At 39.6% G+C, this 26,332-nt stretch overlaps 2 protein-coding genes across 3 annotated transcripts in view; one reads left to right on the top strand and one right to left on the bottom strand.

Annotated features, from left to right (window-relative positions):
• Nucleotides 1-9,167, top strand: part of cpne5a (copine Va) — a 68,098-nt gene extending 58,931 nt beyond the window's left edge. For both annotated transcript variants that reach the window (XM_020089491.2, XM_020089490.2), the window contains 4 exons: nucleotides 176-278; nucleotides 3,310-3,367; nucleotides 3,553-3,626; nucleotides 5,401-9,167. In XM_020089491.2, coding sequence (XP_019945050.1) covers nucleotides 176-278; nucleotides 3,310-3,367; nucleotides 3,553-3,626; nucleotides 5,401-5,589 — 424 coding nt within the window. In that variant the 3' untranslated portion in view covers nucleotides 5,590-9,167. The remainder of the gene's footprint in view (nucleotides 1-175; nucleotides 279-3,309; nucleotides 3,368-3,552; nucleotides 3,627-5,400) is intronic.
• A 12,074-nt stretch (nucleotides 9,168-21,241) lies between these two features.
• Nucleotides 21,242-25,977, bottom strand: dclre1b (DNA cross-link repair 1B). The gene is made up of 4 exons (XM_020089398.2): nucleotides 25,494-25,977; nucleotides 24,373-24,538; nucleotides 23,996-24,178; nucleotides 21,242-23,770 (listed from the first exon to the last, which is right to left on the bottom strand). Exons 1-4 carry the CDS (start codon nucleotides 25,689-25,691, stop codon nucleotides 22,545-22,547), a joined length of 1,773 nt encoding a protein of 590 aa, XP_019944957.2. The 5' UTR covers nucleotides 25,692-25,977; the 3' UTR covers nucleotides 21,242-22,544.
• Between the last annotated feature and the right edge of the window lie 355 nt (nucleotides 25,978-26,332).

Below are 26,332 nucleotides of genomic sequence, written 5' to 3'. Positions count from 1 at the left end.
TTTTTTATTGTTTTTTTTTCTTCTTCTTGCCGCTCTCAGACTTTCTCTGTGGTTGTTCACAGACTTCCATGTAAATCATGAACATTTAACGGCTGTTTTGAATTTTTCTTAGCTTTCACGTCGCCTCTGCGCGCCCGTCTTAAACCACTGTGTGCAAACGATCTCTCTGTTTCAGATACGCAGCAGCAGTTCAAGATGGATCTCAGTACTTTGTTCTGCTCATCATCACTGATGGCGTCATATCAGACATGGCGCAGACCAAGGAGGCCATAGTGAATGTAAGTGCACCTCTAACATGAGCTGCAGGATGTTGACCTCTCTCTCTTTGTCTCTTTCTCTCTCCCTCTCTCTCTCTGCAGGACATTGGCATTGCAGGTGCTTTAACTACTGTGTACAGCTCTCAGGCATTCTGCTACTTTGAGGGCTTCATAAGCCAGCCGCAGCAGATATAAGGATTTATGGGATGTTTTATGCTCCACTTGTCTCACTCCCGGTGCTTTGGTGCTCTATTTGTCCAGTATTTTTTCTTCTCTTATCAAGCCCCTCGGGAGGCTGAGGGGGCTCAGCTGAGATGCGGTATAAGGTCGACAGGTTCGCTTAATTAGAGGCAGGGGTCTTATCCATTGCCCCATCTCAAGCACCTGTCTGGTTATTTTTTTTCAAGCATTCATCTTGTTTGTCTCGCCTATGCTGCCTGTGTGTCTCTACATATTCAGTTTGAATATGTCGACAGTGGTAACACACAGCGAGTCTTCATCGAACCAGGTGCTCTGACCCCCAGCAGACTGGGTTTAAAGGGAATTTGCGACTGTTAATCAAACCATTCGAACAGCCACACCTTCCTTTTAAGATCTTGTCTGCTGCTCTGCGCTGCTCCGGCCCAACCTGCTGTGTCCGCCTGCCGCTTCTCAGTCTGGACCTGCCTCCTCTTTCTCTCTGCCCACAGAGCAAAAGACCAAATGACCTGCTTCACAAGGCATTTAGCCTTTGTCCTGCACAGATGAATCAAGAGGAAAGAGTTTCACACAACGCTCATCCCTCCACTTTTGCTTTCTCATTTGTTTTCCCTGCTGCAGATATCAGATATCTGTTGGTAATGTTACTGCTACTGGCCAAACTGCACCAAAATGTTTATTCCACTTTTTCTTGTTTCAGCACAGCTTCAGCTTAGCCCTCAGTGACTAATATGTCCACACATCTAACAGGATGGCCTCTCGGGTGAATACAAACTCCCACTTCTCGCTTTGATATTTTTCCTTTAAGCCCCAAATTTAATTTTAGAATCATAAATTATAGAAGAGGGCCTCTCTCCCTCTCTCTTTCTGACCTGCTATACCAAAAATAAATTCATCTGTGCTCATGTATTAGATTATGTCTGCGGTTGTCAGTTTATCTGGATGGCTCGGCCAGTTTATTCTAAAACTATGAATATTTTAAAGTGAAACCGCACTTAAAGGATTGTGTTTGGCAGAGTTCATGTACCTAGTTTGAATCCACAGAGCAAAACTTTCACCTATACACTAAACTCTGGAAACTCAGCTAAAAAAAAATCTAAATGTATTGATAATAATAGCAATAATCATAAAGACAATTGAAATGATTGATGATATGTCTCAAAAACAAATTTTGTGTCACATTATTGTGACACTAGATTTTGTTATGTTTTATTTCTTTTTTTATCCTAATCGTGAAAGTGAGTTTTTCTGCATTTACTTACATCTTACAAATAACCTCTTCACTTCCTCAATACAAATTCATGCCATGCAACCAAACTGTTTAAACCCACTGATCTTTGAGTTTACAAACACAAATTATATCAGCATTGTTTTTGTGGAAATGTACTTAAAATGGCTCATGATACTTCTAAAATGTTCCACTTTGATGGAGCACAGCTGCCCTAGAAAACAGAGTCTCGACTGATAATATTTCACCCAGCGAAGACATCACATAGCTTCAGGGAAGAGCTGGATGAGCCGATGCAGAATTTATCCAACCTGAAAGATTTGGAGAAAACCTAAGAGTTTAATTACATGAACAATCCAGAACATACAGGATATTAAAGTGTTAGCATGTGTACGGCAAATGTACAGAAAATATTCAAGTGCCAATAGTCCTTAATTGAAAAAATAAAATAAAAATACCCATGAGTTCAGTCATCTGCTGTCAGCCTTTGCGTGTTTGTCGTTCTGTGCTGTGAGAGGAGGAAGTATGAGTTCAGACAGGTTGATGAAGCAAGATCCCCTGAGCCACTTTACTGTAAAGGCAAAGTAATAAATGGTGTATCCTGAATAATTCAGCTCTGGTTACAGAATCTGATCTGGCAATCATAGGTATGTGCCTTTGGGGGTTTCTGTGGCTGCAGAGGGGCAAACCGACTGCATGTATTCTTGTGTAGAGAGCGAAAGGTTGTGAGGAATGAGCCCAGTGGAGGGAAAGATGGAATCGGATGGAGGCAGAATAATGATGGAGAACATGGAGAGGGTGGTCCTCCTCAGTCTGTTTACTCGTATCTGTGTCAGGCCTCCCCCTTGGGAGGTTTTTCCAGGAAAGCTGACCCACTTTTACTCCTGTAAATGCATTTCTACCACCAGCACGTATCATTCATTCATGCCTGAGCTTTCACATTCTCCACATCAGGACTGTGGTCAGACTCGTGCAGCGGAGGAACTCCTAAGATCAACTGTATTTTGTCACTTTGTTTTTTTTTTTTAGATCGGAGTTGATTAGGACACGGCTCTCGTGTTTTGACTGTGACAGTATGTTGAAATATATCTACATGAAAAAACGATTAATAAATAATGAGGAATCATATTTGATGAAAATAGCATCTAAGTCTATATGTGTGTACGTTTTATGTTAAATGTTTTTGGAACATCAAGTACAAGAACAGTGTGGAAGCTTATGCTCTTTGGTATTCTGCACTGTCAAAGCAGCCTTTACAATGTGAACACTGTATAGTAGTAAATAAAACATTGTGTAGTATGCTGGCTGTAAAATGTATTTTGTATTGTCTCTCCGTCGTTAGGAAAACTAAACTGTGCAACATAATGGAATGTGAAACACAATCCAGTAATGATGCTGTGTATTGTTGATTTTTATCTTATTTTGTTCATTATTGCTTTAAACTCCGGGGAAATGTGCCTGCAGATTAATGTTGACACTGCGGGATGAAAAGTGAAATGGTGGAAAAAAGCTAATAATTGGAATTGTAACCCATCAATGCTCTGATAAAAAAAAACTCCTAGAAAATACAGTTTGTGTTCTTCCAGGTATGTGAATGACCACAGACTGTTTTCTTGTTCATGACAGGCAGCTAAACTCCCCATGTCTATCATCATTGTCGGAGTCGGTCAAGCTGAGTTTGATGGTGAGAAAAATAAGTTCTCTGGGGAAAATTGCCTAATGAAAAATAATCAGAGGTGGTTTATTCAAACACACAGCTTGTGTAACAGTTATTCAATTGACAGAATGAGAATCATTTTTTAATGTGTGCCCTTTGGAAATGAACACACACGGCAGATCATTTTTTCACGAAACATCTTTTGTCTGTAGCCATGGTGGAGCTGGACGGTGACGACATCAGGATCTCCTCAAGAGGGAAGTTGGCAGAGAGAGACATTGTACAGGTGAGACGTTTTCTAATGTTTGGTTTTTGAGGTGAAGGAAAGGTTTGTTTGCCAAAAGCACAACGACTGAAATGTGTCTACCACTGAAATGTGTCAACTCCATTAGTGGACATTTTTGTTTGTGGATGTGGAAGTGTTGTTTGTTTGTTTCCAAAGTGAAATACATGGGTGTGGTACTAAGGTAATTCTTTCAAATCATTTTTGATCTTTGATCCAGTGTCACCTCTAATTGTACACATGTTATATTAAATACCAGTATATTAACAGGACATTTACCAAACAATGAATGAGCTGTTTCCAAACTGGACTTTTTTAGTTCCACTGCCCATCAGAAACTGATGGATAGACACTCCTTGTCCCTTTTGTTCCAATGCTCTTATTTTGCATCTTCCTTCCCTCTGTCTGTCCCACTGAGGCTAAAATGTAAATCATTTCCCAATTTAAATACTCACCATCAAAAGTAGCAAATGAATGCAAACCTTCATTAACGTATTCTTGCTCTAACGAGAGTAAACCTCAAATTTTAGTGACTTCCACACTTCTCTACTACCAACATTACACAACTTACTCAAAAACATCTACATCAATTTACATTTGTGGCCCCACTACTGGTGATATTCTAAAGCTTGAATTACAGTTGTCAGTTAAGGGGTTATGGAATAATTACGGAGCGTATATATCCCCCTAGTAAGCCTCCTCAAATATTTAACTACGTGTCAGGGCGACAGCGACTACAGAGCAGCCATGTAGTGACAGCAAATACTGTGAGTCATCAGCTCGGGTTGTTTGAGGTGTTGTTGAGGGTGGAGATGACATTGAGAAAGTTGAAGACTCAGATATCTGCTTTTTTTTTCCAGCAACACAAATCATGCTGAGTCATTTACTCTGCAAACCTTCAATTCAACACGGCAGCTGTGCAGTTGTTGTTGCATTTATTTAATGATGGGTATAAAGGTCACATGGAAGATATTTTGATGTAACCTAGGTTATTTAAGTACGTGTGTAGCCCACAGTGTTATACTGTATATTAGTAAGCAAAATGACAGAATGTAAACACGTGTTGAATATATAATAATGGAACAATAACATGTTCACAAAGCGTAGTGTTACATCAGCTAATTAAAGTCAAAACTTTTGTCTAAACCAAGGTTCATGTCTTTGGTACAGTGTTTACATTTGCTCCAGTTAGTTTTGGTTTCACATTGTAATTTAGGAAGCAAACTAAAGAATTTTGTACAACATACATATACGTGCATCCTGTCCTCATCACCTGTGTAGGCTGTGTCCATCTTTTCTTATCATTGATTGGTTTGTAGATGGTCGTGTGTCTGACGTCTGTGTTTTGTCAATTCCGCATGCTGTTTGTTTTCACTAACGTTTTTTAACAAAGTGTGCAGAAAAAATGGGTTCCTCTTTTTGAATGGAGCATTTACTTATTGAATTTCTTTGCCACTGTTTTATTAATATCAAACAATAAATATTGTCTGAAGTGATGATTGCAGCAATCCTGCGAACCACATACACTTATTTTTTCTTAATGCTGTCTCATCTGCCTGCAACTCGTCCAAATGTCCCAAAAAACCCTTCACATTGCAAACAAAATGAACCATGATTCATTTGATTCAGACCGAGACCCCCTCTGTTGGTCAAACTAATTTCTAAAGTCTAAAGTCTAAAGTCTGAGGTGTGAAAGTGCCCTTAATCCCAACGCACAACTTCAGACACGACACATTCTTTTCATAAAGTCACGCCTTTCTTTCTCGTGTCACAACAGTTTGTCCCGTTCAGAGACTACATGGACCGCACAGGTAACCATGTGCTGAGCATGGCGAGGTTGGCTAAAGACGTGCTGGCTGAGATCCCCGACCAGCTCATCTCCTCCATGAAGAGCAGAGGCATCAAACCCAACACCGTCCCACCAGTTTACCCCCCCGACGACAACTCCCAGACCAACCCTGTCTGAGCCCCCCCACACACACTTACACAGCTCCGGGTTGGGGTATAGGGTGTGATCGGGATCGATTGGAACCCGCCTCCAACAACCGTCCTTTTAAGGGGAAGATGGAAACGCTTTGAGGCCCTTTCGTAGATATTGATACAGCTAAACAAAAAACGTGATGAGACTCCATTTTGATCTGGAGCATTGAGAGTGTTCCGGGGGAAGCCGGCTGATGATTGGGGAGGTTTTGCTTCTCTCTCTCAGTGCTTGAGGATGAGAGCGCTGAGTGGAGCCCGGTGAAATGAGGAGGTTTTAGTCGTTCGCTGTCAAACCTGTCAAAGTGGTGATGTAATGGATAGCAAGTAAACCCGTAGAGAGGGCCTGTTTGAAGGCATAAATATATTAGAATGTGCCAGTGTGTATCATGTTTGTGATACCTTTTGGAGTTGATGTGTGTGAAACTAGGAGATCGTGTGTGTACTAATACATTTATTTATTTATTTATTGCAGAAATAATTTATTCCTTTGAGGGGGTTTTAAAGGGCGGGCAATAGAGTCATATTCCCCTCGTAGTTTTCCATCTTATATTTTTGACCAGTGTAAAAAAAAAAAAAACCCATTTCTACTTTGATAAGGACTGTAATATAAAAGCATGAGATGAAACCTATTCAGCAGTTTATGGACCATTTTCACTGATGGATGATTTTTGATTGCAAGCTGTAATGTAGAGGACCCGCTGTGAGCTGCTGCCATACTCATTTTTCCAGCGCCATGTCTTATACATATTTCTAATGTTTATACAAACAGAATGCACTAGTTACTGTCCAAATAAAAAGCACAAAGGTTGTAATGTTAATAAGCTGAAAACCAATATTTTAACATAACAGCTACCACAATGAAAATAATGGAAAGGATCTCATGTTGAGTTTACAATGCAGCTTTAACATCGTCTTCCATGATCATTTTAACAGAATAACAATAGGAAGTATATTCATAAGAACACTATTATACTGATGTATTTAGATGAGCTCATATTTATCCCAGAAACAGTATTTTTACAGAAAACTTGATGCATAATTCAAAGCACTCACTTTTTCTCCTTGTTAGTCTGCAGAGACGTAAATTACACTGCTTAAGTCATGCTGCCAAATCTCATTTGTTACATCCCAGTTTGTGTTTCTTTCCATTATATTTGTTGTGGTTCTGGTTTATTGTCTGGGATTTTGCTCAGTATTTTCAAAAGACCTTTTGAAAGACTGATGTCAACTAATACCCACTTTCCTCTCCCGTTAAACTGATTTGTTTTCCCTGAGTGAAAACGGAAAAAAATCACAAATCTCGCAACAAAGTTTGAGATATATTTAGCGTTGAATGTTTTTTTTAAAAGGATCTAATGTGATTACACAAAAACAAGAACAGTCACGATGTACATCTTTTGTGATTCAGTCAGCATCTCACATGTGCGTTTTACGTTTTCAAATTAACTTTGATTGTTCCCAGCTAATATTGTTTTACACCAATGCTCACGAGTCCATTTTATAGCAAAACACAGGGATACAATTTAAATACCTACGACACAATGCCACTGTAATATTTTATGACTCAATTCAAATCAACATATTCATTGCATTTCTTTCAACTGACTGTACATCAATATGTTTGACATCCATTGTGTACATGTCTGTTATCTCTAATGGCCATTATTTTCACTAATATCTCTCTGTCACTCAATAACTCGATCCAAATGTGCCTATTATATGGAAACATATCCAAATTCAGTGACCCAGGTGTTATTCTGCCGGCAGCAGCAGGTCTCGTGTTTAAGATGTGCACACAGAAAATGTCAGCGACAATAAAACTGATGCGAGATTAAGACGATTACAGCCTCAGTGACTGACACACACTGTCTCCACCAGTGTTGTGTACTTTTTATATTTACAGCTCTTCGCTAATGATCTTTGAAGTGATGAAAATTAACAGTGTCGCTGAGCCTTGTACAATATTCAAAGTCAAGACTTGTTTACAATTCAACTGTGGCTATTTACATTGCCTCAAGGAGAAAGTAAACATTCATGGAATGAAATGAGTTTATTTTTGATTCATTGGGTTATATAGTTTTTACAGACCTATAAAGACTTTTCTTGAATGATGCTGGAGAACTAAAGTTTACAAAGATTTGTTCTCTGAGAATGTGGAGCTCTTACATTTGTTTTCTCACTGCTGTTTTGTGTTTATGTAATTCATGTTGCTTTATGATCTTTGTGAGCCATTTTACATCCTCTGACTGCTTTACACTCCAGTGGCAGTGAACTTCTCTGTCACAGGCCCAGCTCCATATTTCTTCTTTTTTAATTGTTTTGAATTTTTTTATTACTTATGACATTTCCCCCTCAAAAGACAAAGCAGCGTTTAATCTGCTGCCGAATGAGGCCGTTAAGTTTCGTGACACGACACTCATAAATACCAGTATACCTCTACGGAAAGCCATTCAAGCCAAAAAGAAATAATTATTATACTTTGAATATGTTTGTAATTAAATATAGTTAAATAATTATTATGAATTATACTAGCTTAAATATCATTCAAATATAAATATGTGATATATGTACTTCGCAAGTGATCTCTTTAAATTCTACTTTTCACTTTTTTTTAAATTTCAAAACAATTACAAGGTATTCATTACTCCGAAAAACCTGGGAAAGTTTGTCATTCTGCAGGCGTGATGCCCGTTAAGTCAGAGTCAGCATGCAGCTCATAAACTGAGTGTGAATGCAAATGCGAATGAAACATATGAAGCGTGGGTGGGGGGGTGGGGGGTGTTGTATGTTGTGTGCACACATAGTTGTGAAATTAATGCTAATTGAAATTATTTAATGAAGAAAAAAATTGCTTTTTTTGGCAGTTCTGCTAAGATAACAACAAGCTATCGTCTTTTTACTCCCTGAGGCCTGTAACTTAAAATACTAGCACCCTCAAAAATCTGCTTCCCTCAGTAGAAAATAATAAATATGAAATGAGCACAGCAATGACCCTTATGCAATTGTGAAGCATTCATTATTATGAGACGTGTTTTTCAGTCAAAACGATTACAAGTATTCAATTGTTTCTCTCTGTGGAAAAGGTTTAGATTATCCCTTCATTTAGAATTTTCTTTGAGGCTGAACACTAATTATGTACATAAGCCCCCTATAAAGACTATCCAGTGCCAAATCTGTTTGGATGAACTTTGCCTTCTTAGACAATGTGCATGTTTGTGCCAAAACAGCAGGAAGTGTGGTAGTCTGCCTTCATTTCACCTGATTAGTGCATCTGCCATGTGCTTTGTTTGTTAATTAGAGATGTCAGCCACTTCTCGCATGTTGTATCTCTGGGTTTTTTTCCATTCTGTTCCTATGAGACACATACTGTATGGGTTGTTCTCGCCACTACTCCTGTTTTATCCCAGGTTGTTTACATACCTCTCTTGGTCTCTGACGTGCATGCTGAATAATTTCCAAACCAGGTGTTGGACATGATATTGTCGTCATACTGTGGTTTGTGAAATGCTTTGTAATGGATTGCCTTAACAAAAGATTAATAAAATATTGACAACTTTGGCAGAATGCAAGATATTCTTTTTGTGTGTGTGTGTTTGATCACAAATAAGATGGAAGAGTAACTTACATTACTGATTGAAAATGTAAAAGAAGAAATTACTGACGTATCAGCACAGTGAACATTATAGGATTCTGTAGGCAGAGTCAAGGGGTTCAGGATAATGTCAGTGGAAACATTCACATATTTTTTTAATCTACACTTGGAGTCTAGAGCCAAATGATGAATGTGTTTGCAAACTGTTGCTTATTTACACCTTCGGGAGTTAAAGAGTAGTATATTATTTATTAGAGTCTTGCTTCTGGCCACCTTATGAATATAAGAAGAATATTCACTCTCTTTTAGTTGTGTTTTTGGTCTCGACCATAGACTGTATGGTCTCGACCAACTCCTGAGGAAACATGTGGAAATAAAAGCTTCCTGTGTGCTGTTTGATGCTGAGCTGGCAGCGTGAACTGGGTTTTTAGATCATTTTTATCCTTGCTGCAGGCGAGGACAACATTATGAGACCAGTGAGAGTGAACTAAAACAATAAAGATTTGGGCTGGCCGACTAAATAATGAGTTGAAATTCATTCTAAAGCTCTGTAGAGCCAAGGGGAGCAGAAGATTGAAGGTCAGAATGCATCAGCACAACAACTTAGTGTTGAAGTTCAAATGATAGTGAATTTGCTGTGCTGCACAAAACAGTTAACACATTTATATTAAAATAGAGCAACCCAAAAATAAATATATATATAATGGAAATAAGTTAAATTCAGTCTATATAAATTTAGAAATACAATTTCAAAGTCAAATATCTTAGTGAAGAAGAATTAAATGCAATTTCAACCCAGCGATTACATTGAACAATTTCAGTTTTAATTTCAGCTGCTACTATACAGTTTATGATATATTATGGCAATGATTTACTTCCATAGAAAACCGCACATTCCGTTTAAATCTATTCAGTGTGATTTCTTGCTTTGTAAAACCTGGTGCTTACGATACCCACAATGCAGTCTGATAGCTAAAAGTCAGGTCAGAGATTCTGGTGTTATGCCAGTTGTGGCTGGTTTTGCCTTAATCCATTGCAGCCTCAGGCAGAGATAAACGACAGAATGATAGACTCACTCCTTAACTCACTCCAATCCCATACCCCCAAATTTTTTTGTTGTATTCTTCTTGTAGTGTTCCGTCTCGCCCACTTAGCAGACTTCATCCAGCTCCCTCTGGAGCCACAAAAGGCTTTACACAACTTTTTTTTCTCACATGCAGTGTAACTCCTGGAGACCTGTAAATAGACTTTGATGTGAAAAATCAATGGAGTTCCTCTTTAAACCCGGCTTTCTGCTCTACATTTCCCTTTTTTTTTCTTTTTCATACATTAGAAATGCTGCTAACACGAGATTTTTATCGCAGTATTTTTTTCTTTTTCTTTTTAACAATATGGTTGGTTTGCAACCCCACATCAGACCCCTAGAGAGGCTGGTGTCCAATCAGCAGTGAGTGCTACATCCTCTCACAGAATGTGTTCTGCTTAGAAACGTGTTTTCTCCCTATAATAAGAAGCACTGCTGATGAATCAAGCCGTCCACCTGGGGAGAGGGAGACAGCAGCTGGAGCCATAAATTACCAGCTTAAGATGGAGCCGTCACCTCCCCAACCCACCCACCCACTGCCCGAACAATAACCAGTGACTGGAAGCCAGGAAGAAAATCAACAGCTAATGACATAGAATTATTACTTTACTTATATATATATATATATATATATATATATATATATATATAAAACATTTCACACGTGTAATATGCAAAAAAGGGAGAAGAAAACATTCACGAGAGATTGCTGCTCAGAACGAATTACACCAATTTACTCTGGGGCTCTGGCAGGCAACATTTTATGAACCAAAATAGAAAGTGAAAAGAACACCCTCAGTTCAGTTTGTACTAAACAGCAGAGATACTAGAAGTACTAGTTCAAAACTTGTTCACCCCACGGCCAAATGTCAAATGGAAGGATTGACTATCAAATCTGTACAATCAATAAAACCATTGGAAACAAAGGGAACAGCGCAGTTATCCTGGTTCTGTCTATACGTAACAAATCCACCTCCTTATATCCTTTATTATTATGTGCTTTATGTGCATTATCACTTTTATTATTTCATTTACGCTCGATATTTTTACACCTTACCTAATGTACTATTATATTGTTCTTTTTTATTGCAACCTTGAGGCAAGATATGGCACAATAATTTTTTCCAGGATTAATAAAACTCTATCTTATCTCTCATCTATAAAACTCAATCATTAACATGTTACATCGTGTGTGTTTCATCTTTACAAAAAGGATTATTTCTTGGCCGGCTGACATTACCTCCTGCCGTCCTGTCACCACTATCAGAGGCTTCTCTCTCTCTCTTTGTGTCCAGTGTTTGTACTGAGCTAAACTAACCCACCAGACATGAGGGTAGTATCAGTCTTATCATCTACAACTCTCAATCTCATTTCCCAAACTGTGGAATCAGTCCTTTATTCCTGAATTTTTAAATTTGTTGAATATAATTTGACTATTCACAATGTTGACACATCAGAATTGATATCTGTATGGGTAGTTGGCACTGTAGTTATGCTTCTGCTTATTTCAATATTTTGACTGCATCAATCATTCAGAATAAAAAAACTACAGAAGAAAAATTAATTAAACAAGCGTTTCAATTGCAAATTTAATTTGGAAGAACAATAATAACTAACATTCTAACATACATACAATACTCATGAAGCACTCGACACACTTAGTGTCAAAAAGAAAAAAACAGAACTCCCAGTGTGAAAATGCCACTCAACAACAATCATTATGATGAATTTAAAGCCTTGAATTGAAGGTCCAAGGGGTTTTTTACTTTTCTCAAACATTCTGTAATAGTTTTTTTATTCCACACCCAACTTTTTGTCTTTTTGAGTAGTTAAAACAGAGTTCTGGCCTCAGTGGCTGTTTTGAATCTGTTCAAAGGTTGTTTACATACCTCCTGGGCGAGGATGGAAAGATATTCCCTCACTGATCAGAGATCAGGGTGGACTCAGTATTGACCTGGAAACCAACCAGAACCAGATCTCTTGCTGGTGTGTCAGTTCCAGCTCCGCCCTCCACCAGCCTCCAGGTTCTCCAGCAGCAAGGTGAGCTGCTTCATGTCAGATGGTGGGCAGGACAACATCCACCAATTTGCAGAGCTCAGGTCAATTGAAAACATATACTGTATTATTTTTTTCACATTAGGATTTAGAGTTAGTGGGAGGCATCGTTACAGCTTCTCCCTCACCACTCATACTAATGGTGTAGCTCTCCACGGCAACCTTTCTGCTCTGCTGCTCACAGTGAACTCACCTCGGGCCTAAAGCACAGGTCTCACACAGCAGCCAAATGGACTCGCCACTTCTACTCACTGGCCACCCTTACATAGGCTATAAATCATCATTAGTTTACCATAAAGGACAATGTGATATGAATTAATGTGTTTTCAGTGCACTGTAATGGAGCCAGAGTGGAGTGCTGGGCGGTTGCCCATTACAGCCCATATGAAATAATGTGCTGGAGATTTCGTCAGCTGGGATCACCATCCACATAGAAAATAATCATGATGAATCATCTTAATCAATGTGTCACATTCACTGACAAGAGATGCCATATGTTTGTTGGCATGTTCATTTTCTATTTAAAATGAAGAACACTTATTCATATTTTATCAGATATTCTTTAAGTTTGGATTAACCCTCAGGTGTATCACATCACAAATGTCACATCTTCTGATTTTAAAGGACAAAAATTGGCATTCAAGAAATAACAAAGCAGCAGCTAATGACCGACCAGCTCATTAATAACATCAACTAATAATGAAGGGGAAAAAATACAGAAGAACTGAGTATCCACAGTATGAGGATGCTGAAAATTCAATATGCTGAATGTCATTACTTCCTGGAGACTTGTTTACTGTTTGCTGCTCTCTGGAACAGCCTGTTCCCCATAAAAATGCATCCCCATTATGGGCAAAAACAACAGTGAAATTGAAAATGTCAGGGAGAGTTTAGTGATTTCATTTAATTGTACTTGCCACCGCAAAACAGCACAGTACAAGAAGAAGGTAACGAGTCTGCACCTAATAAACTCAATAACAATACAGTTTTAATTGCCTGCAGAGATTTAACAAGTAGTTGAATACATTTTTCACACGACAGAAAATTGTCAACAAATCAAATATTTGTTTATGTGGATAAATAACCCGTAAATATTAATTTGATTAAGAAAAAATACTTATCATGAATAAATATTTACTGGTTTTCTTATTGTTGACAATAATCTGAATGTCTGTGTTATTTTCTACTTTTTTGACAAATGAACAAACCAGTTAATTAAATGTTTTATTTATATAATTTGTGTTTATTAGAGAATTAAAGAGAAAAAGGGTGGTAGTTGCTTCACACAAGCTTCTTTTAATAATGATATTGAACTTACTGAGCCTAATGTTTCCACAATGTGTACAATCAGAGGTGAAATTAGCAGTTACACTCTTATGACAAACAAGTGATACATTAGCCACTCTCTATGGAACAATAGCAACTGCAGTACCACCAGTGAGCCGCAGCTGATCTGACTGATAGAGAGCTTTCAAAATGGAGACAGGAAAATGTCCCAAAATCACATATGTTTATATTCACATGTCGTCTCTCAGATGTACAAATAATAGCAGGAGTGTCAGAGGAAGAAGATGATGTAGTTGTAGCGTGACAAAGTTCACGAGGAAGTGGTTTGGATGTATGGGTGAATAAAACATTGGACTTGAACACGGGGGACAGCTTTTCATTTCCCCTTTCAGTTCATGTTGTTTTTTTAAAGCATGATAACGATTGTAACGTAACATGAAACGTGTTTTTATTATTGTCAAAATGATGACGAAGCTCTGCTAAGTAATGTAGTCAATTTAACCCAAACTACAGTATTGTTATAAACCCACACAAACATTAACATTACTAATTTTACATTTTGGAATTGTGAAGGTTTGTCCTCCAGTTAGTGATGTCAGATAAGAAAATGTCTTTGTGTGTCATTCTAGGTATGGACATCTTTTTTCATTAATTTGACTTGTGGTCAAATTGGTCATATATAAGTATAAATAAAAAAACAAATAAACAGCCACATCATTGCACAAAAGACTGACATCTTCTTATATTTAGATCTTTTTTATATAATATCAACAGGGAAGAGTTGATTTAAGGTAAAGAAAAAAAATCTTACTATGCTCCCTTCAGTAAAATAAAAATTGCAACACCCTCCTGCTCTAATCATTTCACTACAGCCTCTCAGAACTGTGAGATATCCACACTGACTCCCTCTCACGCAAATCAAGCGGCTGTTACATCTCAGAGTGCTGATGCTGCCAGCAGCTATAAACCATCTCAGGGCTGAGAATTGTTCCCTGGTTGATCTGTGCCATTTAGCAGCAAACTGAAAAGTGCACACAATGCCTGGTTTGACCGCCCCTGTCATGCAGTAAAAGGCTTTGGAGATCTCAAAAGAAAAAAAGCAGAGGTAGTTTCACACGTAGGCCTTTAGACATCACGTCCAGCTCTCTCGGGCTGTGCCCTCTGCATGTGTTTACTGAACACCTTAGATTACCTTCCTCGACTCTGAGCCAGGTCTCTAATCTTTGCGGCTGGAGGAGGAGGAGAAGGAGGAGAAGAGGCAGTAAAGAGAAAATACACGGGAGGGCCGACTTTAAAGATGAGAGAGAAGAGGGAAGGGAAGATGGCAGGTGGAGAGAGGACAGAAGGAGGGGATTGGGAGGCTGGAGCGAGGGAGAAAAGGAGATTAGAGAGAGCACAGAGGAGGGGAGGAAGAGTGTTGCAAGGAGGAGGAGTACAGTAGGAGAGAGGAGGAGCCCCCCCATATGGAAGCACTGTCATGTCATCCACAAGTAGCTGTGGGCCTGTGTAAACCAGAGACTCCCTCCCAGGGTCTTATGGGAAAATAGAGAATTCATGGCTGCCTGATTGCGGCTCCTTTGATGGGAGAGAATGTGATGAATGGCTTCGACTGTTGTAAGGCTGCACTGCTGTTCTTTTCAACTGACAATCAAAAATTCTGGTTCCATGCGGAAAAACCCTGAACAACATTTAACGATGAAGTGACAACTCCTCTCAACTCTATATGTCTCCGGTTTGAGGTTGAGAGTTGAAAAATCAGTTTTCAATGATGGATTGTGGGAAAGAAAAATGCCCCAATTTTATTTACTTCTGCTCAAAATCCATCTTTTCTACCTTCTCTCCAGTCAACAGCAATGTTTTGTGACTTGTGATAACTCCCCTCCCTCTCAGTCCTGCTCAGCCTTGTGTTACCCCCTCTGAGGACACACAATTACACATAACATTGCCATATGTGTGTGTGTGTTTGTGCACGCCCACACACCAAAACATTGGCAGAAATAGCAGTTTACTGTGAGCAAAAAGATAACAGCCTCTGCTGCTGTGTGGGCTTGACACAGTTCAGCTCCGTCATTCCAACTCTCTACGACAGACCAGGAAAAAGGGAGACTGAGAGAAATCCCTACAAAGTGCAGAAACCAATTGTTTTATTACTGTCTGCTGCAGCTGTCTGACGGACTCACACTGCTCCTCTGCTATCACTAAGCCTCTCGTCTCTCACACAGCTCTGTCAGGAAGGTGTTGTCTTTGAAGCACCGCCGAAAACCGTCAAACTCAGCGTTTTAAGACTTTAAAGTGGAGAGGAAATAAGAAATCAGGTTTTCTCTGGGGCCTGAGTTAAAAGGCTGAAATGTTGCTCATTGGTTTTTGCCTCCAGGAGAGTTCTTGTTTCAGCTGTGTCAAGTCAAGCAGTCTGTCAAGTTGATGCATTTGTTTTAACAGCAGAGATGTGAAGCTTCACTGGGGGGTGAGGAGGACTCCCCCCCAGTGAAAATACATTAATTGGAGGTATTTTTCACCTGAGCTTATTCCCCAGAGTATGAAGGAGGGGAAAATGACATGAGTGTAATGTTTAAGTACATACATAAATCAATGAAAAAGGCAGTGGCTTCATTTGGTGCTGTCCATGGTGCTGACATGACACAAGCACTATGCATGTACTGTGTATAGTAAAGTTGTTGATGCGTATTTGTACTTCAGTGGTTCTTCTGCAGTTGCCAAAAGTAAATCAGAGTGGATCAGTGCTAAAGTGGTTTGCACTATTAATTGAAAGACAACAAAGGGGTTCTGGTTTTGAACCCTGGTTTAGCTCTGTCCTTTCTGGTGTTTGCATGTTCTTACTACAAACAGTGCCTCAGGTTTCCTCCCACAGTCCAAAGTAAAATGACCATAGATGAATGTGAGTGTAAATGTCCCTTTGATAAGCTGGCAACCAGCCACCTCTCAGTCAGGGTCAGCTGGGATTCTACCACCCAACGCCCACTGACTGCTCAGTTGCATGAAAACATTTTTGCAATTATTCATTTTTATCTAATGAAAGAGTTTTTGAGAACATTCTATTCACCAGTAGTACATGTGTCCCCTGGGGACTTTTAGATTAGCTGAACTAAGAATAGATATATGATTGTATGTGAAGTAGCCCTTAAATTCAATCAAGCTGCACCAAATACCACGCACTCAGATATCAGTTCCCTAAATATATCTTCATTATATAAATTAATTTGTTGGTGCCGATCTTTTATATGATACATTCTTAAAGTTGTATGTCACGTTACTGCATGCATGTTTTTGTGAAATATATTCTATAGTATATGTTTCACATATTTTTATTGCACATTTTCTGTCTATACGTATATGTAAAAGTGAAATTATTCATTCTTATCACAATAAGCAACAACCTTCCAGCGAGTTGACACAAAGATATCTTTCTCTTCCACCATGACCATGAGTCAGACTTGGGTCAGTCAACATGGATGGCTCAAAGTAATACATGTTTGAAACACCCAATGGCAAAAGCTGTGTGTGGTCTGTGGTGAAATACTATTGACAGATTCCTTGAAGGCCATGCATCTATCAGTGGTGAGGTATTTGAGTTTGTCTAGACGTGTTGAAAGGGTACGTCAGACAAAAACATTTTAATTGAATGGTCTGTGAGGTTAAAGTGCAGACTATCAGAATGAGGTTATTCTCACAAAGAAACATGAAGACAAGGACAGACAGCTGTTTTTATTCACGAGCATTTCAAGTCAGGTCACAGCTTAAATGACTCAGTGACATAAAAGCAACAAAAACATCCATCCATCTATTATCTATAGCTAAATCCTTTGAGGATTGCAGGGATTAGCTGGAGTCAATCCCTCTGACATTGTATGGAGGTGGAGCATACACCCTGGACAGGTCGCCAGTGTCTCACAGGGCCAACAAATAACCATTCGCACCTACAATCAGTCTAGTGTCTTCAATGGGCCTAACTCCAATCTCCATGTCTTTGGACTGTGGGAGGGAATCAGATTACCCAGAGAAAACCCACACTAACACAGGGAGAACATGCAAACTCCACACGGGAAGAACTGGGACTCAAACCAGGCAACAGTGCTAACCACTGCATATCTTGATTTATATTAGTATATTTCTTAAAACAATGAGTTATTTATATACACAATACAGAATCAACAACAATACAGTCATTTTAACATCTTGATTCAAACCACAAATATATGAACAAATCCTGCTGTTGCTCTGTTTATAGATACAAGGAGCTTGTCTCTGCTACAGCAGCAGCGAATCTGCTATAAAAAATCTCCAGTCTCCAATAACAATGTGGGACTCCATGTGATTTAGTGCTCTGATACTCAGAACAGAACTTTGGTGTGCCAGCCTGTCATGTGTATTAACTTTTTTATTTGTGTGTCTCGAGGGAAACTGAATTTGGTTTTTGTCTCCAGCAACAGTTGAAGAATTTATTGAGAGCTTGTGCTGCGACGGAGCTATAAATTACACAGCTGGATGTCTCTCGTCTTTTTTACAGCACATGCAGAAAAGACAAATATCCAAAGACACACAGGAGCCGTCTGGGGGCATTTTGTTGGCTTACACTTTGCCCAGCTAATTTTTGTATGTGTAAAATTATATCTGTGTGATGAGATTATTTATGTCTGCATTAGTCAGATCAACATTCCTACTAGAAATTGAAGGGAAAGTTTTCTATAAGTAGTTTTAGTGTAGGTAACAGGGCTTGGTCTTGCAGGTAGAAGCATCCTCATGATTTCCACTTTGAAGTAATGGTGTGTGTGAGGAATCCATTACCTCAGCCCTTATACCCTGCTGTGAAGCTTGTAGGGGTATGTGACACTCCATTTCCTTTAATTTCCCAGTCTCACTCCGAGGGCTTTGTATTCAATCCATGTGTAACAAAGGGAAAAAAAGGAAAATGCATTCTTTCCTCCCAGATTATCATTGTTTTTTTCATCCCTGCTTTTGCAATGCAAGTGCACTGCCTTAAAATAGCATTCGGAGCTGGGATGCAGAGGGGAAAAATATGCAGGCTTGTGTAAAATATGCAGGAATCTTAATGCAAATCCAGTCTCGGGTGTTGTCTTCTCTCGATTACAATTCAGCTAGGCTCAGTACTACAAGAGTTCGTCCCTCAGTGCTTTCAAGAAAGATTACGACCGACTACAATCTAAGCCGCTGAATCGGCAAAGCAAAACAATCCATCAACGCGAAACTGATTATCCGGAGACACTGCAGAGCAGGTTACATCCTGGTCATGTATAAGGAGGAGCATCTCACAGGCCTAAACTTGAACCCTGCGGCAGAGTTATTATCAGTGGTGGAATGTAACCACAATGAGCATATACTGCTTACTCAGTTTCCAATGGTACTTAGTTACTGTGCATTCATCTTCACAAATTGCATCACATGAGACAAATACTAAAACAACACTACAGTACACATCATTCAACAACAAGAATATAAATGCATAACAGACTAACGTGGGCATTTCATTAACATTTATAGACTGCAAATGGCCTTGAGACAACAAATGGGTTTGTGGAGGGATATCTTTTTAAGAGCTGTAATGGCTGCAGGTACTGTGCCCTGTTGCACCTCCTGAACCTGCACCTGATCCTGAGGGTATTATAGAAAAGTGGCAGTGGAGTGGGTGAGTGACGTTCTAGGCTATTGAGGTTACAATGGGAGTGATGGTCTTGCAACTGTGAAAGAAAGTTATTTGTACTTGACTTGAATAATTTTTCTTTATTCTTTTAGACCACAAACTACTTATAAATGAACTTTTAACTCCACTATGTTGACTTTTCCATTTTGCAGCTATTTGCAAAAAAACGAGAATGACTCTCAGGGTCACTCAGTCCAAGGCCCCTAATGAAACCACATTTAAATTCACTACATCTTGGTTCTTATTTGGATCTACAGCATATTACACATAGTCATACATATCAGTTCCCTTTACATTAAGATGCAAAATATATTCTCTGAGAAATCAAGAAAAACTCCCTCTCTCTCAATGTGAAAGACAGAAAACATTCCTTGATCCGTCCCCTGATCTGGATACACACCAAACTGACTCATACTATATAAAGTTTATTAAATAGCACAATTCGCTGTAGATCCAACAACAATACAACAGGACAATAGAACCAAAGCAATTAGTTGTTTGACTGAATGAGAAAATGAACCAGCAACTACTTTGATAATTCTGTAGATCATTTATTATTCATGAATCTTCTAAAATGTGAGGATTATTTACACAATAATAATTAAATTCTTCTTTATGTCATCAGGTTTGGACTAATGGGTGGACAAAAGAAACATGGTAAAGGTGCCTACAAACAATAGATTGATTTATTGAGAAGGGGCTGCCCTTTAGTTATAAACGAGGTCCATCTTTAATGTCTCCAATAGTAAAATGTTACTTACACATCAATACAGCAGTAATAATGATCTAATTATGCAACAATTAATAGCATCACAGCCACAGGCAACATTTACTGCCTTATTGTTCTGAAGTATTTGGTTGTGCTTGCTCCACTGGTCTTCATCAGTATTGGCTGCACACAGTCCACTCTGGGCCTGTAGCTGATTGCTAATCCCAGATGTCCCTCCTCCCACATGCAGCAGCCGATCATTCATCCTTTGTGAGCACAAGCAAAGACTCCTGTTGGCAGCTCGTGTCAATCTGACAACCCACTGACGGAGACTATACGATGTCTCAGCATGACTCTGCTGATGTTTCTCAACCTCACACAGAGAAAACTTTTTATAAGGCACTTTTTCAAAGTGCAGTCTAATGGGACGTGCTAGGATCAGAGCCAACTTAAGATGACTTTATAAGACCATGCTGTCTACAGCTATTACACTGCTCTAGGTGAAGGCTGTTTAGGGAAGGTGGTGAAGAGGAGATGTTGTTGTAGCCCAGTAAATGAGTTTCCTATTCAGACATAACAAGGTTGTTAAAGCTGTGAGGACACTGACGAGGGTTTTAGAAGTACAGGTCATGCTTCATGGTGTTTAGTTGAGTGCTGAGTCATTGGAGTTTTTTTCTGACAAAAATCAGACATGCTGCAGAAACCTGAAACCCTCATTTAATGAGAAGCAAGACTTTAAGTAAAAGGTGACATGTGTAACAAACTACTGCCATCTTGTGGAAAACAACACTGCAACAACAGAAATCTTATTCTCCGTCACGTCTCTGTCCTGCAGCGTGAGTCGTTCTTTCAATACCATGAGATCATCTGAACAGTAAAGCAGGTTATTCTACGAATATTCGACTGTTTGCTTTCCTGGCTCCTTAATGGTGGAACAAGCTCCCCATTGACACCAGGACAGCAGAAGGTCTTCACATCTTCCACCACAGACTAAAGACACATCTCTTCCGACTACACCATGGTGAAGAAGATGACGTCCAATAACAAAAAAATATATAAATTTATATATTTTATTGCACTTACATTGAAGCACTTTGTAGTTTGGCTTTTTTGAAGCAAATTTCACTTATTTGATTCTTGTTGTTCTGGGTTTGTTCCCTCATGGTTGTGTCACTTATTGTAAGTCACTTTGGATAAAAGCATCAGCTAAATGAAATGTAATGTAATTCTGTAATTTAATGAAGAAACAATTTATTATTCAACATACATATTACAGCAACATGTTTTACATAACAAAAACATCCATAGAGCTGTGAGGCAGCTGCTGTAACCTCTAATCAAACACGTACAAAAAATAATACAGAGCAAAAACACTATGGATTTATTTCTCTCTCTCTCTGCTTTCTTCATTAGACCTTGTGAAAGCACAAGAGAATAAAAGAATGGTTTCAAATATACATCTCTACATAATTTTCTGACAGTCTCTCAAGATAATGAAATTAGACTTGAACAAATGGTTTGTCATTATTGGTGGACTAATTCATTAAGAACAGTGCTGTTAAATCAAACATTTTTATTTTTCCCAGTATGGAAGCATAATCACTCATATGCAGAAAAAAATGAAAGGTTCAGTGTGTAAGATTTAGGTGAAAGGGATCTATTAGCTGAAATTAAATATAAAATAATCCTAGTGATGTTTTCACTAATAAGTTTCATTTAAATTGTATGAGTTGTTGTTTTCTTTACCCTAGAATGGGACCTTTATATTTGAATACTTCATATTTACATCAGGGGCAGGTCCTCTCTACGGAGGCCGTCCTGTTTTTTACATTAGTCCAGACTGGACAAACTAAAGTTCTTTTGAGTTTTTATGACAACTGAAGTCTACCACAGGTTCTCCTTTATGTTTGGAAGGGGAGGGTGACTAAATTCTACACACTGAACCTTTAAGTGTAAGTAAAAAAAGGCTGATCTGGAAATATGGCAAAAACATGTTATCACTTTGAGCTTTTAGGCTAAATCTAAATGCAGATTTTGGTTCATAACTCACAGCTCTTTGAAGCAAAAGCATTTCAATACCTCCAAACTCATGTTTAACTGTTAATCAATAAAGGCCAGAACATGTAACTGTATTTCAAGTCAGCTGGTTCTCAAGGCGGGTAAAAAAAAAAAAAAAGTATCATCAAGAGTTGACATAACCCCTGTCACACCCCAAATATCAAAAGGCACCACAAAATTGCATTAACTAAATTCCAAATGATTTCTCAGTTCTGCTCCACAAACAAAATTATGCAATGATATACTGATAACTTGATCCCTCTGCATTATTTGCCAGTGGGATGATAAAAAGAGGTTAGTCAACATTTAAAAATATCTATCACAGACACCAACCTTAACTCCAGACCACCCACAAATAAGGAGGCACCACAAGGAAAATTATATGAAGTAGGATAGAATATAGTCAGCTTTAAAGAATTTATGTTAACACAGAGAAAACAAGGCTAAAACCTCAGGTTACGTTATTTACTGAGATGTCATTATGCATCACATAGTGGGGAGGGGAAACCTTGCACAACGCTGTGCTGCAGGAGGCCCCATGTCTTAAAATCATCTTCCATAAAGGGGAGACTCTTTAAAATTCTGTTTTCAAACTCCTCTAAGTAATGCTCCTTCAGCTCAGCCGAGGAGTGACAGGAAGTACAGGAAATGTTACTGGAGCTGTTCTGAAATAATGTCACGCTGTCCTGATCACTCCCACATCCACTGTGCTGACTCATACCGCCCTCGTCTGACGGTTTGTGGTTGTTCTCAACATTTCTGTGTCCCCTTTGTTGACTGTTGCAATTTCCACTTGATGCTGTGTTGTTTATTTTGGCATTAGTTTCGAAAGGCCTTCTCGTGGGCCTGACAGGCTTCAAGCAGGCCGAAGTGTTTGTAAGGATCTCCACTGGAGCAAAGTTACTCTGGGCAAGTTGACTGAGTGGTAGTGAGTCTGCCATCAACATTTCTTCTGAGACTGTCTGGACGATGTTGAGGCTCCACGTGTCTCCAGCTTCTCCTCTGTTTTTGTTCGGGGTGAGTTTCTTGCTAGTGTCAATAACAATACAGTCAGATTCCCTTTCATTACTTACTGTGTCCATCTCATCCTCAGAAGCATCCTGCTGCAGAGACTCTGGTCCACAGATATCTTCACATGACATCATGGACCCCTTCAGAGGAGACTCAAATATCACACCCTTGGGAGCAACCGGTCTGAGGTGTCTGCTGTGAGGGCGAGTATATGCTGATGAGCCGACCTGGATCTCAGGCTGTCTCAGCATGTACTGTTGGACTGACTCTGGCACAAGGATTTCAGGACGCTTTTTGCTGGGCAGTAAGGCAGAGAGACTTCCAGGTGCGCGCGTTCCTACAATGGGTACAAGGGAGGTAGGTTTAAGCGCAGAGACAAAATCCTCCAGCTCTTGATAAGAAGAGTGGTCCGAGTAAGGCACCACATGGACATTGGGTTGGAAGGAGACCAGGGGCCTGCTGGTGGGCAAGATGGCCAACGTGGGTTGTTCTTTGTTCCACTGGTGCAAAGTGGCAAAACAGATCTCTGACTGATATACGGCTCGGATACGACCGGCTCCGGGGTCAGTGGTGAAAACGTCAGGCAGCTCCAGAGCTTTGAGGGTCTCCATCCTCTCATAACTCACCTCAATCCAGGTTTTAAACTCCATTGCCAGGTCCAGCAGCAGGGACTCCTTCCCCAGTGCATACAAACCTGTGATGCATCACAAAGTCAGAAAAATAACAATGGCACATTGGATAACATGATAATTAACAGCATATTTTTAAAATCCTTTTAAAGTCTCATATTATATTAGGCTGGAATTATTTATCTGACTTTTACAGTTATAATTTTCGTTTCGTGAGCCTTGATAAAATAACTCTTTTATACATGTCTGAAAACCTAACAGTGCCAAAGAAGAGCTCTACACAAAATTACCTATGACAACACTGTGATTAGGGTGGCTGCGGATGATCTCTTTGATTTGTTGAGTGGCTTGCTTTCTGGAGGGGAGGGTGCGGTTGGGGTCACAGTTGGTGTTGTCCAGGTACAGGACATCAATCGTGGTGTTTGTCCTTAGACATGGCTCACGTAGCATTGAGGGAGTATATCTGAAGTCACCTGAAATAAAGAGGGAGACAATTAATTCCTGTGATACTCCACTCAATATAAAACCTGTGAATATGTGTTCATCATATGAAACTAAATTTGATCTTAGAAAGGAAAGAAAGAGGGAAAAAAACACAAAACCTAAGAAATATTTCCTACATCCTACAAAAGCAGATACAAAATTTCCAGTGCCTTCAGAGACTGACCAGTGTACAGTATAGAACCAAAATAGCCTTCGAAGAGAAACATCACAGCCCCTGGACAGTGGTTGGCATCTATCAGGGTGACTGTCAGCCTCTCTTTTCCAATGTCATCCAGCGGCAGCATGTATGGGTCACCCAGCTCTAATGGATGGATCCACTGTTCCTTTACCTGAGCAGAAACAGAAATGATCAGCAGCAGGTTACTGTGAATGAATGCACTCTCAGCCATTGTTACCCAAAAGTGTTCAAATAATTAAATTCCCCAACATTATGCACATGATATAAAGTTATCTGCTTTTTGTAACTCCTCAGTGAAGCAACACGTAAGTGATACATTAAAGGAAAACCTTGAATAAACGATTGCAGATATTTTTATACAAGTATGAAAGAGGGTGTGTGTTTATATAATGTGATCCTCGGTTTTTAGATTTGTGCCCATTTCAACTCCTATGAAAGATATAAGCACTCTCTACCACCATCAAAACACCGGATGAAAAAAACAAATCAGTTTTGGCCACTCTCTGTGGTCAGGCCACACATGTTATCTCTTAATTTATTTTTTTTCCCTATTGTTTGTCATCCATCTGTAAATGACACACACATCAAATCTATGATGCCCTTTAAATGGCTGCTACTGTTCATCAAACCTGCATCATTCCCATTTATTCATCCCGACAACATTTGGAATCTACAGTACCTTACTGGTTATGTCACGTCAAACCAAAACACGAGTTTGTAATGTGTGTCATAGTAACAAACATGTTCACGAGAGGACTGTTGAATGTGACGTGTTTTGAAAATGATTTGGTCAATGCTGATCTGATTGTCTAAACTTGGAAACCACAGTGGCTTTGTAGACCCAGTCACACACTCAAGTTAAGTAAGTAAGCAAGTTTATATGTAAAACATCTCTCGTGGATACAAAAGCAGTCCAACCAATCAGCAAAATACCAGAGCTTTACTTTACAGATGTGTAGAAAACTTTCGACCAGATGTGGATGCAACAGAACACGTGGGATCAGTCTCTGTTGTGTCCCTTCATCGCTCGCATCCCTCAGTACACGGCCCTGGATGAGGCAGAGAAGTGAGCTGTGGAATGGTAGAGATCATGTGACCCTCCTCACCTGCAGCTTGAGTCTGAGCAGCGTGGCGGTGGTGGGGGAGCAGTAGATGGGCCTGTTGCTCCAGGTCGAGGTCAAACCCACCGTGTGGTCGCTGTGCATGTGGGTCAAGAAAAACAGCCGAGCGCCCGGACACTTCCGCACCTGCCAGAAGTCGACGGCCAGCGGCGTGTGCGGGATGACTTTCCCATTGACGGCCATGGTCTGTGGTTGCACTGGAAAGCCCGAAGCCCAGCGATGACTGAACGTACGTTTCAAGTTTTCTATTTGTTTTCCAGCCTCTCACTAACTGAGCTGCTCGGGCTGTGTCTGAGTGGAAGCTAACTTTAGCTAGCATTGAGATATCCTCTCTCTAACCTGCAGCAACACACACACACACACAGCTCCTCGGTCGTTATGTGTTGAACACGTCCTCTTCTGTGTTTTGGCGGGCGGAGCAGCTGACACGCTCCGCCATTTGTGTTTACAATTTGTTTCAGCGTTGTCTTCTTCTTCCTCGGTCTCAACGTGGTTGTGGCATCACACCGCCACCTGTAGGTCATTGCGTGTACTACAAATCTCCCGCCGAGTCGGTGGCAATAAGAGCTGAACTGTTTTTATATGTAAATAATATCCTCCTGCAAAAGTCAGGAAGTGTTTGCTCGTGTAGCACATTCAAAACCAACAGAGTTGTAGTATTGTAAAATGTTGTCCGGTCACTCAGAGGGTATTTAGATTTAGATTATAGAGAAAGCCAGAACGCTGGGAGTAGTCTTTGATTCAGACCTGCAGTCCTACAGTTTAGCAATATCATCAAATCAGCTTTTGGTCAAATTGGGAGTATTGCCAAAATTAGATCATTT

This window comes from Paralichthys olivaceus, chromosome 6, assembly GCF_024713975.1.
Source record: "Paralichthys olivaceus isolate ysfri-2021 chromosome 6, ASM2471397v2, whole genome shotgun sequence".
Classification (NCBI taxonomy): Eukaryota; Metazoa; Chordata; class Actinopteri; order Pleuronectiformes; family Paralichthyidae; genus Paralichthys; species Paralichthys olivaceus.
Note: the sequence above shows the minus strand (reverse complement) of the source record. Positions and strands in the feature narration are given on the sequence as shown.

Excerpts from the sequence above, each read along its gene's own strand:
- dclre1b (XM_020089398.2), bottom strand. The coding sequence starts at position 25,691 with ATGGCCGTCAATGGGAAAGTCATCCCGCACACGCCGCTGGCCGTCGAC. Across the intron at positions 24,539-25,493 it reads TGCTCAGACTCAAGCTGCAG|GTAAAGGAACAGTGGATCCA; the intron begins GTGAGGAGGGTC and ends GTTTCTGCTCAG. Across the intron at positions 23,771-23,995 it reads TAATCACAGTGTTGTCATAG|GTTTGTATGCACTGGGGAAG; the intron begins GTAATTTTGTGT and ends GATGCATCACAG.